Here is a 14,478-nt window from a genome sequence, read left to right on the forward strand (position 1 = left end):
GTGGCACTATACAGTAGAAGGACTTCGTTATACAAAGTCACATCTCCCTGCTCAACTGCCCATGCCACCTATCTCACCTGAAAATAGAACTGCACACATTTCTAGTACAGTTCCCCATGTGCTTGAAGTGGGCAAGACTAGTCAGGAGGTACACGTGAAGAGTCAGTAGGCATTATTTTTGTTGGGCTATTGCCAGAATGGGGTTTCTGGAGGCAGCAGACCTCCATCTGGTGAAGCACTGGGGGGAGATATCTGTGGTTTCAGGCAGCTGCTGAGAGAAGCATGGACAGTCAAGTGTCCATGCCCTGGAGAGAAGTCTCCCCATGCCTCCCCATGCCCTGGACAGAAGCATTAAGCTCAATCCTCTGTAAGGAGGCAAGGTATAGTTCAGGAAGTTGAAGAACAGTGAGATGAGTGCAGTATCTGGGTTGAGCAAGTTTCATTTTTTTCTGGATAAAATGCCTTCCAAATGCAAGGTGGCACATCTCTTAAGTTCTGAGAACTCCACTGACTCGTTCCCCAAAAAATCATTTATTCAGTGTAGAGCAAGTGAACCAAGAACTTCAGGTCTGAGATTTACTGCCCCTGGGTCCTCTGGAAAATACGAGGTAACTGCCTACAGCCCCCTGCTATGGAGCACCATGCTAGTGTGTTTAGGCTGAGGGCTGGGCTCTGCTCAGCAGGTGTGGCATGAACTCCCTGATATAATAAAAGTCTTTTATGTATAAACTTGGCTCCTGCTTAAATCCTGAGACATTTCTGTCAAAATTTCCCTCTAGAGAAGCTCCAATCCATCTGGTTTCTTTGTTGCCACTTCTTTGTGCACAGAGCTAAGGAGGGCAACTTGGATACTGCCAGAAGTGCTATTTTTCTTGGGTCTTCCAATCTCTCATGGACCCCACACCTCATGCCATTTTCTCTATTTTCACTCCCTCTGTGGAAGGAGGAGAATTCTCCTTCCTTAGTGTTCCTCCCCTTCTAAAGTATCCTTTTAGCTTCTCCTCAGATCTCTGCCAACTTTATCTTTGTCTCCCTTGCCCTGAACTTCTTCTAAATGTATTTGTGTCCCTCTTTACTCAATTTATCCTGGTTTCCTCTCAACCCCAAGATTTCACTCTCTGCTATTCTTCAATGCCCCCCAGTTGGCTGCCTCCCCTTCTTAGGTTATCCCTGCCCCTAGAAGCCTCTCCATTTCTGACCTCTTCCCATATCCTTTCTTAAGCAGCCATCTCTCTTCCTTTCCCCCACAATCCATCTCTAATTCCTTCTCCTCTCCTCTCCTTAGACCAGACCAGATAAGTCCTGTTCCATTTTTAGATGACTGATTATGATACTAGCTGAACTTTATTCACAGCCTGAATTTACACTTGTTCCTTCCTTTCATGTCCTCTCAACCAAACACACCCAACCTTTTCACCATGACAAATTCCTTACACACAGCATGTCATAGCTACATAAACTTATATTTTTCAGAACAAAACAACAGTTTTGCTGGCAATGATGATGGGTTATTAGGGACCCCTATACTTTCAGTACACTGAAAAGCAACATATTTTGTGTTTCTCCAAATCATATATTTGCCTACATACACATGACAATGTTTACCCTAACCATTAAGACTTTTTCACCAAATCATAGACATAGATATGGAAATCATCATCAAACTTGATGAAGTACACAGAAGGTTTGGCTTTAACTTGGTGAATGACTTTGCCTGTCCTTTTGGAGCCATCTTCTTTGGTATATTCTACATGTTTACCTATGAGGCCATCTATAACTCCTTCTGGCTCTCTCTCTTTTGGAGAAGACTTACTCGACTCTGGCATGATATGGAGGTCACCTTCTTTATAATCATCTAAAAGCTGGTACATGTACAAAACAGGATCTTTCTCATAGGTAATATAAAACCAGGCTTTCATGATGGGTGCTTGAGCTAAGACCATCCCCCTCCATCCATCCTTAGAACCATGTTCACCCTCAAACATATGTTCCACAGCTTTACCAATTATGGTATTTGCAAGGTGCACATCTCTGACTCGAGAAAATGGCACTTTATCAGGAAGGATTTTAAGCTTTAAAATCCTTTTATCTCTGTGAAGTTCCAGTCCATAGACACAGTCAATTCCATCATATTTCACCAGATAAAGAGAGGGATTTATAGGCACCTGATCCAGAACGGTTCCTTTCCACTGGGTGATGGGCTCATCACCTTCCTTCCATCCATGTGAAATTCTGCAGCCCACGATGTTCCTGCGGGTCTGGGAGGAAGGTCTGCCCCTCTGTTTCTTTTGAGAAATCTTTTTCTTCCTCATACTTGCAGACAAGGTGTGGTCATCAACAATTTCCCTGGTTTGCTGCCTTGCAGTTGCCTTTTTGTGAGGTGTCTTCATACCTGCAAGGGGAGGAAAGAGGCTAGGGAGAAACATTTAGTGTACTGTAGTGTGAAATTTTATTTCTCTGCATTGCAAATTCCCTGGGCATCAGGTATATGTATTGCCATCCAAGTTACTGGATGTCCAGCAGAGATGCTGGCTATCAAAATATTATTGGATGTTTGCCTACAGTGTCCTCCCTCCAAACTTATTTGGCTGTGCTGAAGGGTTGGAAAGGTGATAGTTTTGGTTGTTGAGCCCCCAGCAAGAGGGAGCAGGCTCCTTTGGTTAATACCTCTGTTGCCATCTTAGACTCCCCATACCAAATACAAATATTCATCGTTTATTAGCTCCCACTCATTCTCTCTATTTAGATTAACATAGTACCCTTTCCCTCTGCTCACTATCATTTGCTCTTCATCTGTCTTGCCTCCCTCCCCATTCCTTCTGCCTGTTGTTCAACTCTCCTTCATATCTCTTCCTGGTCTACCCCATTTTGCCGCTGGGTGCCCAGAACAAATCTCTTTCTCTTTCTGGGGCCACCTTTATTACCACCCAGGTGCTCTTCGGCTCTACTTCTCCCCACCCCCAATCCCCAAATCACCTTTCTCAGTCTCCCTCAACTTCCATTCCAGCACAGAACCCAAATTTTCCCTCTTGGCACCCACCAACCCGCATCCTCCGATTCTCTAGTCCAGCGCCCACCTCCCCAAGTCGGGGGACCGCAGGTCTCACGTGTCCAAATCGGACACCTCACTGCTGCCTCCGCTGTGAACCTGTGGTGAAAGAGGATCAGCAGGCGACGAGTTCGGAGTTTGCAAGAGCTGGGAGGGAAGGATCCTTAGGCGAGAAGCGTGTCTAGGAAGACAGCTGGGCTGACGAAGAGGATGGCGGCAGTGTCTCCAACACTGGGCTCGCAGGCCCTCCACCTCCTTGACGGTGACGGCCTCTCTGCCACATCGGGATCCCAGAAGCCGCTGCCGCAGCCGCAGTCTCCTCCCTCTTACCATCGCGCAGCTTCCTGCCAGGAGAGAGGCCGCCCCTTCCTCCCAAACACTGCCACCCTCCCCGCCTCCTCCACTCTCAGGCCCACCTCTGCCCTGTGCCTGGGAGGTGTTTCTATCTCCCGGCCCCACGCCTTTCCAAAATCTGGAGGCGCCTTGTTAAACCCACAACGCCCCACCCCAACCAGCTTTGCGTTCCGTCTCCAGATCAGGGGCCCCCATTTTCCCCACCCTACCCCTACCGCAGTGCCCGTGCCCCATCTGTTTTCCCATTTTCCAACAATTTCCCTTCTCTTTCCCTCCTGTGCCCTTCCGATGTTAGTCTCTATATACGGAAAATGGCGTTTCTTGCCGTTTAAGGGGATTTGAGAAAGGACGAGAGAAATGAGCTTGTGTTTATTTGCATCTTGATACAATCTCTAGGGAATTTTACTCTCTGGTCATTTCCAGACTTCTTGAAAATATATATTTTTTCCCTTTTCTTCTTTTTCACAGATTGAAAAGAATTGCATGTACTATGTGGACTCTGTAAAATTCAGAAGATTCACTTGAAGAAAATAATCTAACCTAAAACCACTATAAATCTCATTCCCCAGGGCTTCAAGCAAAATATGAACCCTTTATTTCTTTCACCTTTTTTTCTACTCTTTTAGAGATCTAGGATCATTTTGCAGATTCAATTCTTAAAAATTCTTTGTAATATCATTTTTATGGTATTTTGAAAATAGAGTGTATATAAGCAATATTACAAGTAATAAGTACTCTCCATTAAAATTTTACCTGTTTTTATTAAAGCATTTTAAAATTAAAATATTATCAATAAAATGTAATTCTTTTTTATTCTCTAATCCTGATCCTATTCTTTTCTTCCTCTCTAACGCTAAAAATCATCATTCAAATTTTGCATATCTTAACCATCTTTATATTCATACCTATATTATTTACAGATATTATTCATTTTGTTTTTCATATTTATTTTTAAAATGTCCATTATGAAGGATAATTATTTACTCCATACTGTGAGTGGAAGAGAATAATTCTCTTTCAGTGGCCCACAAGACATTTCTGGGAGATGGCTATGGGTTCTTATGACCCAACTATATATATGTACTGTCTAACTGATAAGAATATGACATCTCTACAGTTTGTAAAACTAACCAATCATGTACTTAGTTGAACAAGCTTATTTAGCACTTCCTTTTAAAAGTATATGTATGTATCCACTGTTACAGATATTCAAGAAAATGTTTTGGCTTTTTTTTCCTTAAAAAAGCCTTGTCATCAAGCCTGAAACAGAACTCTGATGTGTCTAATAATTTAATTTCGCTGAGCTTTATTTTGAACATAAGTTTAATCATGAGTATATATATATATTTTTTTGCATCTTGCTTTTGTTACTCAATATTTTGTTTTTAAATCTCCCTCTTATATCTCTAACATTCCTTGTTATCTGCAACTCTATTACAGAGTGTATATATATATATATATATATATATATATATATATAACATTTTTGTCATCCATTTAACAATATAGCCAAGCATCCATTCTCTTGATGGTCATTTAATTCATTTCAACATTTCATTATTACAAACAATGATACAATGAATAGTTTTCTGGACTTGTTCCAGAGTTTCTGCAGTGTATACAGTGGAAAAAGAAATACTGAGTTGTAGGTATAAGCAATTCAAAATTCCTAAATATTGCCAAATTCTTGCATTAATTCACTGAACCAAATTATGGTATAATCAGCATTGTAGGTATTCCATCTTTTCCACATTCTAGTCAACTCTTGATATTTTCATATTTTTAATGTGTGCCAAATTAGTGAGTAAGGATTGGTAGCTCAGTGTTTTAGTCTATTTATTTCTGATTAGTGAGTTTCAACTTATTTTCCTGTGGGGTCTTTTTGCCATTCAGTAGTCCTATTGTGTGTTTCTCTTCATATCTTTCTTTTAAATTGTCTATCTTTCTAAAATTTACTTTTATATTTTTGATTCTAAAATTATCCAGTTTCATATATATTTTATATGTATTTTTATTTACACATAAAATATTGGCATCCATTCCCCTTTTAAATCATTAAACTATTGCAAATAAATATTTACAACATTCACAGTCACTGTGGCTCTATGTATGCCCCAGATTGTTATCTCTGTTATGAATTTGCTGATTTGCCTTCTCTACTTCTATACCCATAGAAAATATATTTTGCATATCATTTAATGTAACTACTGTTAATTTTGAGAAAATTTTGTGTACCATTAAAAAAGAAAATGACCACAATTAAACTATAATAAGCTATGAATTAACAGATATATGGCACATTTAGAGATGTTAAAATGTGAAAAATAAAAATGTAAAAAAGGAAAAATATAAGGAAAGTAAAAGGAAATAGTAAATGCTATTTTTTTCCTCCACAAATATGTGTAAATCTTGGTCTTAGATGAAATATGGTATTATTGGTAAATTTTTAAGCATAAGTTATGCCATATTGTTTATATTTTCTAGAACTTATTTTTGCATTAAGCAATGTGTTTTAGGCTTATATCACCAGAAGAACATGGTTTCAATTTTTCCCATCTCAAAAATACCCTTTTCTGATTTCATTTACTGTTTCAGCTACCACCTCATATTTCTACTCTCTTTTGCAACAAAACTCCTGAAGGTGTTTCCTATCCACTGTTTTCAATATTTTCCTCTCATTGTCTCTAAAACCTACTCCTACTCTAGTCTGGTTCCCCTGTTCACTTCCCCACCACTCCATGAAAACTGTTCTTGTTAAGAGTCATCAATGACCACCAATTTTCATTTATTAATCTCCATCTTACTTTACCGGGCTTCTGTAGTGGCTCAGAGTGTAAGAGAATCTGCCTTCAATGAGATCCCCTGGAGAAGGGAATGACAACCCATTCCAGTATTCTTGCCTGGAAAAAACCCATGGACAGAAGAGTATGGTGGGCTACAGTCCATGGAAACACAAAGAGTCTGACACAAATGAGTGACTTTCACTTTCATTTTACATCTTACTTTATCTATCAGTGGCCTTTGATCATTCCATCTTCTTTACAAAACTATCTCCTACACTAAGGATCCCACACTCCCCAGGTTTTTCTGGTAACTCACTGGCTACCTCTTATAAATTCACCTTTATAAATATGTTCCTTCTTATCAGGCCCATCTCTTAATGTTACTGTTTCCCAAATCAATCAGTAGATACCTTCTCTATCCATGTTCTCTTCTTTGGTGATCTCATCCAGGGTTATGGCTTTAAATGCCATCTAGAAGTTGAAAAGTCTCAAATTAATATATCTTGTCTGACCTCTCTTTGCACTCCAGACTTGTAAATCCAGTTACTTAATAGACATTTTCATGGGGCTGTCTAACAAAGTCAATACATTCATGCTAAGAGTCTTATATTTCCCCTAAAACCTGCTTCACCTGCAGTTGTATCACCCCATTGCAGCAAATGGCAACTCCATCTTTCCCTATTCAAAGGTTACTAACTAAATGTCATTCTTTTTCACAGCCCATATTTAACTCATCATGATTATGTTGTCCCTACTTTCAAAATTTGTCTAAAGTCTTACCATATTTATCACATTCACTACTACTATCTTAATTTTAGCCATCCTTACTTCATGACTAGCTTATAGTAGACTGGTTGCTTGTGCTCTTGTTCTTTAATAGCCTGATCACTACATCAGTCAAAACCTATAATGACTCCTCATTTCACTCAGAAGAAAAGTAAAAATACAAAGAGTTTCTTACAAGACTATATTTGATCCAGTCTTTCCCCCGCTAGTCTGTTATATCTCTTTCTGATATTTTCTACCATTCTCACTGATAACACTGAATATAAAATTTCTATGTTTATAGGTTGTAATAGATTCAGCAATTCTAAATGTTCAACCTATCATCTAACTGTGCTTCTTCCACACTGGAATCATTAGTACTCCTCGAACAAACAAAATGTTCTCCAACATTCAGGTTTTTGTGTTTGCATTCTCATTTAAAGTTCTTATTCACTATCTATAGTCACAATGGGAGCCACATTGAAGACTTAGTTTAAAATTCTTGTCCCAATGCTCCCAGTCCTCCTTATCTTTGTTAACTCTTTCCCATACTACTTGTATTAATCAATATATGCTTACTGCCTCTACAAATACCATCCAAATCTTAGTAGTGCAATATTAAAAAATAATTTCTCACACATGAAACAGTACAATGCAGGCATTTCTCGTCAGTGGGCAGCTTTCTTAGAATTGGTAATTCAAAGAAGAAAGCATCTTGAGCTCATCATACTTATAATTTTGTGATTCTCAGAGCCAGATCCTCTCTATCCAGCTTTCCAAGAAACAAAGAGAAAGAGTTTTCTAGACCAGTGCTAATACAAATATAAACATAAGTCCAATGTGCAAGGGAGCTAAGAATGCACAATAGAGACAAGATTGTCTCTTCAATAAATGGCGCAGGGAAAATTGGATATCCAAATACCAAAGAATGGGTTTCCCTGGTGGCTCAGCTGGTAAAGAGTCCACTTGTAATGTGGGAGACCTGGGTTCATTCCCTAGGTTGGGAAGATTCCCTGGAGAAGGAAATGGTTACCCACTCCAGTATTTTGGCCTAGAGAAATTCATGGACAGAGGAACCTGACAGGGTACAGTCCATGGGGTTGCAAAGAGTCAGACATGACTCAATGACTTTCACTTTCATGTCAAAGAATGACACTGAATCCCAGTCTTACACTTTTGAGAAAAATGAACTAAAAACGGATTAATGACTTAAATATGAGACCTGATACCATAAAATTCCTAGAAAAAAAACACACAGAGAAACTTCATTTTTTTTTGATATGACACCCAAAGCAGAAGCAACAAAAGCAAAAGTCACATGGGACTACATCAGACTGAAAATCTGCACAGCAAAGGTAACAATCAATACAATGAGAAGGCAACCTACATAATGGGAATAAATATTTTCAAGCTACATATCTGATAAAGGGTTAATCTCAAATATATATAAAGAACTCATACAACTCAGTAACAAACAAAGAAACACCAGAACCCTATTTCAAAAGTCAGCAAAAGAATTGAACAGTTTTCCAAAGAATATATTCAAATGGCCAATAGGGATATGAAACACTGATCAACATCACTAATTTTCAGTGAAATGCCGATCAAAGCCCATGAAATATCACCTCACACCTGTTAGAATTGTTATTATAAAAAAGACAAGAGATAGGGCAGTCCCAAGATGGCAGAGAAATAGGAAAGGGAGACGATGTTCTCACCCATAAATTCATCAAAAGACCATCTGAAGGTTGAGAAACTTCCACAAAACAACAATGCTGGCAGAGGACACCAGGAACCCAGAAAGGCAGCCCAATCTCTTCAAAAGGAGTCTTGAGGCTATTGTAAGAGAAAGACTGAAAGCCAGAGGCAGGAGGCTTAACTCCAAAACCATAGAACATCCGAGAACTCCTGACTCCAGAGAACATTAATAGACAGGAGCCCACCCAAAGTCTCCATACCTACACTGAAACCAAGTTCCACCCAAGAGCCAACAAGTTCCAATGCAAGACACACCACAATAATTCTCCAAAAAAACAGGAACACAAACGTGAACATTAAAAGACATGAACCAAAGCCATGCTAAACCCATAAACATCCCGTCAAATTCACCACAGGACACTTCATTGCACTCCAGAGGGAAGAGATCCAGCCCCACCCACCAGAACACAGATCCAAGCTCCCCCAATGAGCAAACCTTGAAAAGCCACTGGTCCAACCCCACCTACAGGGAGCAGACTCCACAATCAAAAGGAACCATGAACTTCCAGCCTGCAGAAAGGGCACTCCAAACACAGAAATCTAAACAAAATGAAAAGGCAGCAAAATATTCAGCAGATGAAGGAACATGATAAAAACCCACCAAACTAAATAAAAAAAGAGGAGACAGGGAGTCTACAGAATAATGACAGTAAAGATGATCCAAATCTTGAAAAAAATATATAGTTGCAGACAAGGATTGAGAAGATGCAAAAAATGTTTAACAAGGACCTAGAAGAAATAAAGAAGAGACAATCAATAATGAGTGATCTAATAACTGAGATTAAAAGCACTCTGGAGGGAACCCACAGTAGAATAACTGAGGCAGAAGATAGGATCAGTGAGGTGGAAAATAGAATGGTGGAAATAAATGAAGCAGAGAGGAGAAAAGAAAAAAAGTAATAAAAGAAATGAGGACAACCTCAGAGACCTCTGGGACAATGTTAAACACCCAACATTCAAATCATAGGTGTCCCAGAGGAAGAAGACAAAATGAAAGGGCATGAGAAATACTTGAGGAGATAATAGTCAAAACCTTCCCGAAAATGGGGAAGGAAGTAGCCACCAAATTCCAAGAAACTCAGGGAGTCCCAAACAGGATAAATTCAAAGCAAAACACTCCAAGACACATATGCACATAAGCACAAACATATGGAGGCTAAACAACACACTTCTGAATAACCAATAGATCACAGAAGAAATCAAAAGGAAATAAAAATATCAATCTAAATGTAAGTTTCTCAGTTGTGTCTAAATCTTTGCAAGCCCATAGACTATACAATCAATGGAATTCTCTAGGGCAGAATACTGGAATGGGTAGCTGTTCCCTTCTCCAGGGATCTTCCCCACCCAGGGATAGAATCCAGGTCTCTGCATTGAAGGCAGATTTTTTAACAGCTGAGCCAAAATAATGCAGAGAAACAAGTGAAAATTAAAACACAATAACCCCAAACCTAATGAGATTCAGTAAAAGCCATGTTAAGAGGGAGGTTCATTACAATACAAGCCTAAATCTAGAAACAAGAGGAACATCAAATAAATAACCTAACTTTACACCTAAAGCAACTAGAAAAAGAAGAACAGAAGAAACTCAAAGTGGGTAGAAGGAAAGAAATCATAAAAATCAGATCAGAAATAAATTAAAAAGAATGGAGACTATAGCAAAAATCAGCAAAACTAAAAACTGGTTCTTTGAGAAGATAAATAAAATAGAAAAACCATTAGCCAGACTCATCAAGAAAGGAGAAGAATCAAATCAATAAAATTAGAAATGAAAATGGAGAAATCACAACAGACAACACAGAAATACAAAAGATCATGAGAAACTACTATGAGCAATTATATGCCAATAAAATTGACAACTTGGAAGAAACACACAGATTCTTAGAAAAGTATAACCATCCATAGCAGAACCATGAAGAATTAGAAAATCTTAACAGACATATCACAAGCACAGAAATAGAAACTGTAATAAAAAAATCTTCCAACAAACAAAAGCCCAGAATCAGAAGGATTCACAGGTGAATTCTACCAAAAATTTAGAGAAGAGCTAACACTTATTCTACTCAAATTCCTCCAGAAAGTTGCAGAGGAAGGTAATCTCCCAAGCTCATCCTATGAAGCCGCCATTATCATAATACCAAAACCAGACAAAGATGCCACACAACACGAAACCTACAGGCCAATATCACTGATGAACATAGATGCAAAAATCTTCAAAAAAAAAAAAAAAGTCTAGCAAACAGAATCCAACAGCATATTTAAAAGATCATACATCATGATCAAATGGGCTTTTTCCAAGGGATGTAAGGATTCTTCAATATTCATAAATCAATCAATGTGATACATCATATTAACAAATTGAAAGATAGAAGCCATATGATTACCTCAAGAGAAAGTCTTTGAAAAAATTCAACATGCATTTATGATAAAAACTCTCCAGAAAGCAGGAATAAAAGGAACATATCTCAAAATAATAAAAGACATATATGACAAACCCACAGCAGACATTATCCTCAATAGTGAAAAATTGAAAGTATTTCTTCTAAAATCAGGAACAAGACAAGGGTGCCCTCTTTCACCACTACTATTGAACATAGGTTTGGAAGTCCTAACCACGGCAATAAGAGAAGAAAAAGAAATAAAAGGAATTCAGATTGGAAAAGAAGAAGTAAAATTCTCTGTTTGCAAATGACATGATCCTCTATATAGAAAACCCAAAGATACCACCAGAAAACTATTAGAGCTAAGCAACAAATGTGGTAGAGTTGCAGGATATAAAGTTAATACACATAAATCCCTTTTAGTCCTATACAATAACAATGAAAGAAGAGAAAGAGAAATTAAGGAAACAATCCCATTCAACACTGCAACAGAAAGAATAAAATACTTAGGAATTCAGTTCAGTTCAATTCAGTCACTCAGTCATGTCCGACTTTTTGCGACCCCATGAATTGCAGCACACCAGGCCTCCCTGTCCATCACCAACTCTCAGAGTTCACCCAAACCCATGTCCATCGAATAGGTGATGCTATCCAGCCATCTCATCCTCTGTCGTCCCCTTCTCCTCCTGCCCCCAACCCCTCCCAGCATCAGGGTCTTTTCCAATGAGTCAATTCTTCACATGAGGTGGCCAAAGTACTGGAGTTTCAGCTTTAGCATCAGTCCTTCCAATGAACACCCAGGACTGATCTTTAGAATGGACTGGTTGGATCTCCTTGCAGTCCAAGGGACTCTCAAGAGTCTTCTCCAACACCACAGTTCAAAAGCATCAATTCTTCGGCGCTCAGCTTTCTTCACAGTCCAACTCTGACAGGCATACATGACCACGGGAAAAACCATAGCCTTGACTAGACAGACATTTGTTGGCAAAGTAATGTCTCTGCTTTTGAATATGCTATCTAGGTTGGTCATAACTTTCCTTCCAAGGAGTAAGCGTCTTTTAATTTCATGGCTACAATCACCATCTGCAGTGATTTTGGAGCCCCCCAAAATAAAGTCTGACACTGTTTCCCCATCTATTTGCCATGAAGTGATGACACCAGATGCCATGATCTTCGTTTTCTGAATGTTGAGCTTTAAGCGAACTCTTTCACTCTCCTCTTTCACTTTCATCAAGAGGCTTTTCAGTTCCTCTTCACTTTCTGCCATAAGGGTGGTGTCATCTGCATATCTGAGGTTATTGATATTTCTCCTATCAATCCTAATTCCAGCTTGTGCTTCTTCCAGCCCAGCGTTTCTCATGATGTACTCTGCATATAAGTTAAATAAGCAGTAAATTTATCTACAGAAATAGAAAGACCTATATATAGAAAACTATAAAACACTGATGAAAAATATCAAAGATGAAACAAATAGATGGAGAAATATACCAATTACTGGGATTGGAAGAATGAATACAGTGAAAATGAGTATACTACACAAAGCAATCTATGGATTAAATGTAACCCCTATCAAACTACCAATGGTGGTTTTCACAGAACTCGAACAAATAATTTCATAATTTGTATGGAAACACAAAAAATCTCAAATAGCTAAAGCAATCTTAAGAAAGAAGAATGGAACTGGAGGAATCAACCTTCCTGACTTCAGACTATACTACAAAGCTACTGTCATCAAGACAGTATGATACTTGCACAAAGCAGAAAGATTGATCAATGGAACAAAATAGAAAGCCCAGAGACAAATCCACACACCTGTGGACACCTTATCTGTGACAAAGGAGGCAAAAATATACAATGGACAAGAGAGAATCTCTTTAACAAGTGGTACTGGGAAACTGGTCAACCACCTGTAAAAGACTGGAGTTAGAACACTTTCCAACACAAAAATAAACTTAAAATGGATTAAAATTCCAAATGTAAAACCAGAAACTATAAAACTCTTAGAGGAAAACATAGGCAGAGCACTCTCTGACATAAATCACAGCCAGATCCTCTATGACCAACCTCCCAGAGTAATGTAAATGAAAGCAAAAATATACAAATGGTACCCAATTAAACTTAAAATATTTTGCACAATAGAGGAAAGTGTAAGCAAGCCAAAAAGGCAGCCTTCAGAATGGGATAAAATAATAGCAAAAGAAGACATTGGCAAAGAATTAATCTCCAAAATATACAAACAGCTTATGCAGCTCAATATTAGAAAAATTAACGCCCTAATCCAAAAATAGGCCAAAGAACTTAACAGACATTTCTCCAAAGAAGACATACAGATGGCTAACAAACACATGGAAAGATGCTCAACATCACTCATTATTAGAAAAATGCAAATCAAAACCACAGTGAGGTACCATCTCACACAGTTCAGAATGGCTTCCATCAAAAATCTACAAACAGTAAATGCTGGAGAGGGTGTGGAGGAAAGGGAACCCTCTTACACTATTGGTGTGAATGTAAACTAGTACAGCCACTATGGGGAACAGTGTGGAGTTTCCTTAAAACTGGATATAGAACTGCCATATGACCCAGGAATACCACTGTTGTGCATACACACTGAGGAAACCAGAATTGAAAGAGACACATGTACCCCAATGTTTATTGCAGCACTGTTCACAATAGCTAGGACTAGGAAGCAACCTAGATGTCCATTGGCAGATGAATGGATAAGGAAGTTGTGGTACATATACACAATGGAATATTACTCAACATTAAAAATAATGCATTTGAGTCAGTTGTAATGAGTTGGATGAAACTGGAGCCTATTTTACAGAGTGAAATAAGTCAGAAAGAGAAACACAAATACTGAATATTAGCGCATGTATATGGAATTTAGAAAGACAGTAACAATGACCCTACATGCAAGACAGCAAAAGAGACACATATGTAAAGTACAGGCTTTTGAATTATGTCAGATAAGGCAAGGATGGGATAATTTGAAAGAATAGCATTGAAACATATATATTATCATATGTAAAGTAGATGACCAGTGCAAGTTCGATGCATGAAGCAGGGCACTCAAAGCCAGTGCTCTGGGACAACCCAGAGGGATGGTGTGGGGAGGAAGGTGGGAGGGGTGTTCAGGATAGGGGGACACATGTGCACCCATGGCTGATTCATGTTGATGTATGGGAAAAAAACATCACAATGCTGTACAGTAATTGGCCTCTAATTAAATTAAAAAAATTAATTTGAAAGAAAGACAAGAGATAACAAGCACTGGCATGAATGTGGGCAAAGGGGAATATTTGTATACTGTTGATGGGAAGATGTCGGGAGCAGGAGCTCCGCCCATGGCAAAGGTCATGAGGAAGGAGGCTCGGCATACGCAAAG

At 38.6% G+C, this 14,478-nt stretch overlaps 1 protein-coding gene across 3 annotated transcripts in view; it reads right to left on the bottom strand.

Moving 5' to 3' along the window:
* Window positions 1–1,451: 1,451 nt before the first annotated feature.
* Window positions 1,452–14,478, bottom strand: part of LOC129639580 (spindlin-2) — a 78,837-nt gene continuing 65,810 nt past the window's right edge. The window contains exons 2-4 of one of the 3 annotated variants that reach the window (XM_055564712.1): window positions 6,597–6,657; window positions 3,078–3,148; window positions 1,452–2,412 (exon numbers count right to left, since the gene is read on the bottom strand). In XM_055564712.1, coding sequence (XP_055420687.1) covers window positions 1,614–2,390 — 777 coding nt within the window. In that variant the 5' untranslated portion in view covers window positions 2,391–2,412; window positions 3,078–3,148; window positions 6,597–6,657 and the 3' untranslated portion in view covers window positions 1,452–1,613. Of the gene's footprint in view, window positions 2,413–2,976; window positions 3,021–3,077; window positions 3,209–6,596; window positions 6,658–14,478 lie in introns of those variants that run through there. The other 2 variants (XM_055564713.1, XM_055564714.1) reach the window with 2 other exon arrangements.

Source organism: Bubalus kerabau, chromosome X (assembly GCF_029407905.1).
Source record: "Bubalus kerabau isolate K-KA32 ecotype Philippines breed swamp buffalo chromosome X, PCC_UOA_SB_1v2, whole genome shotgun sequence".
Lineage (NCBI taxonomy): Eukaryota > Metazoa > Chordata > Mammalia > Artiodactyla > Bovidae > Bubalus > Bubalus kerabau.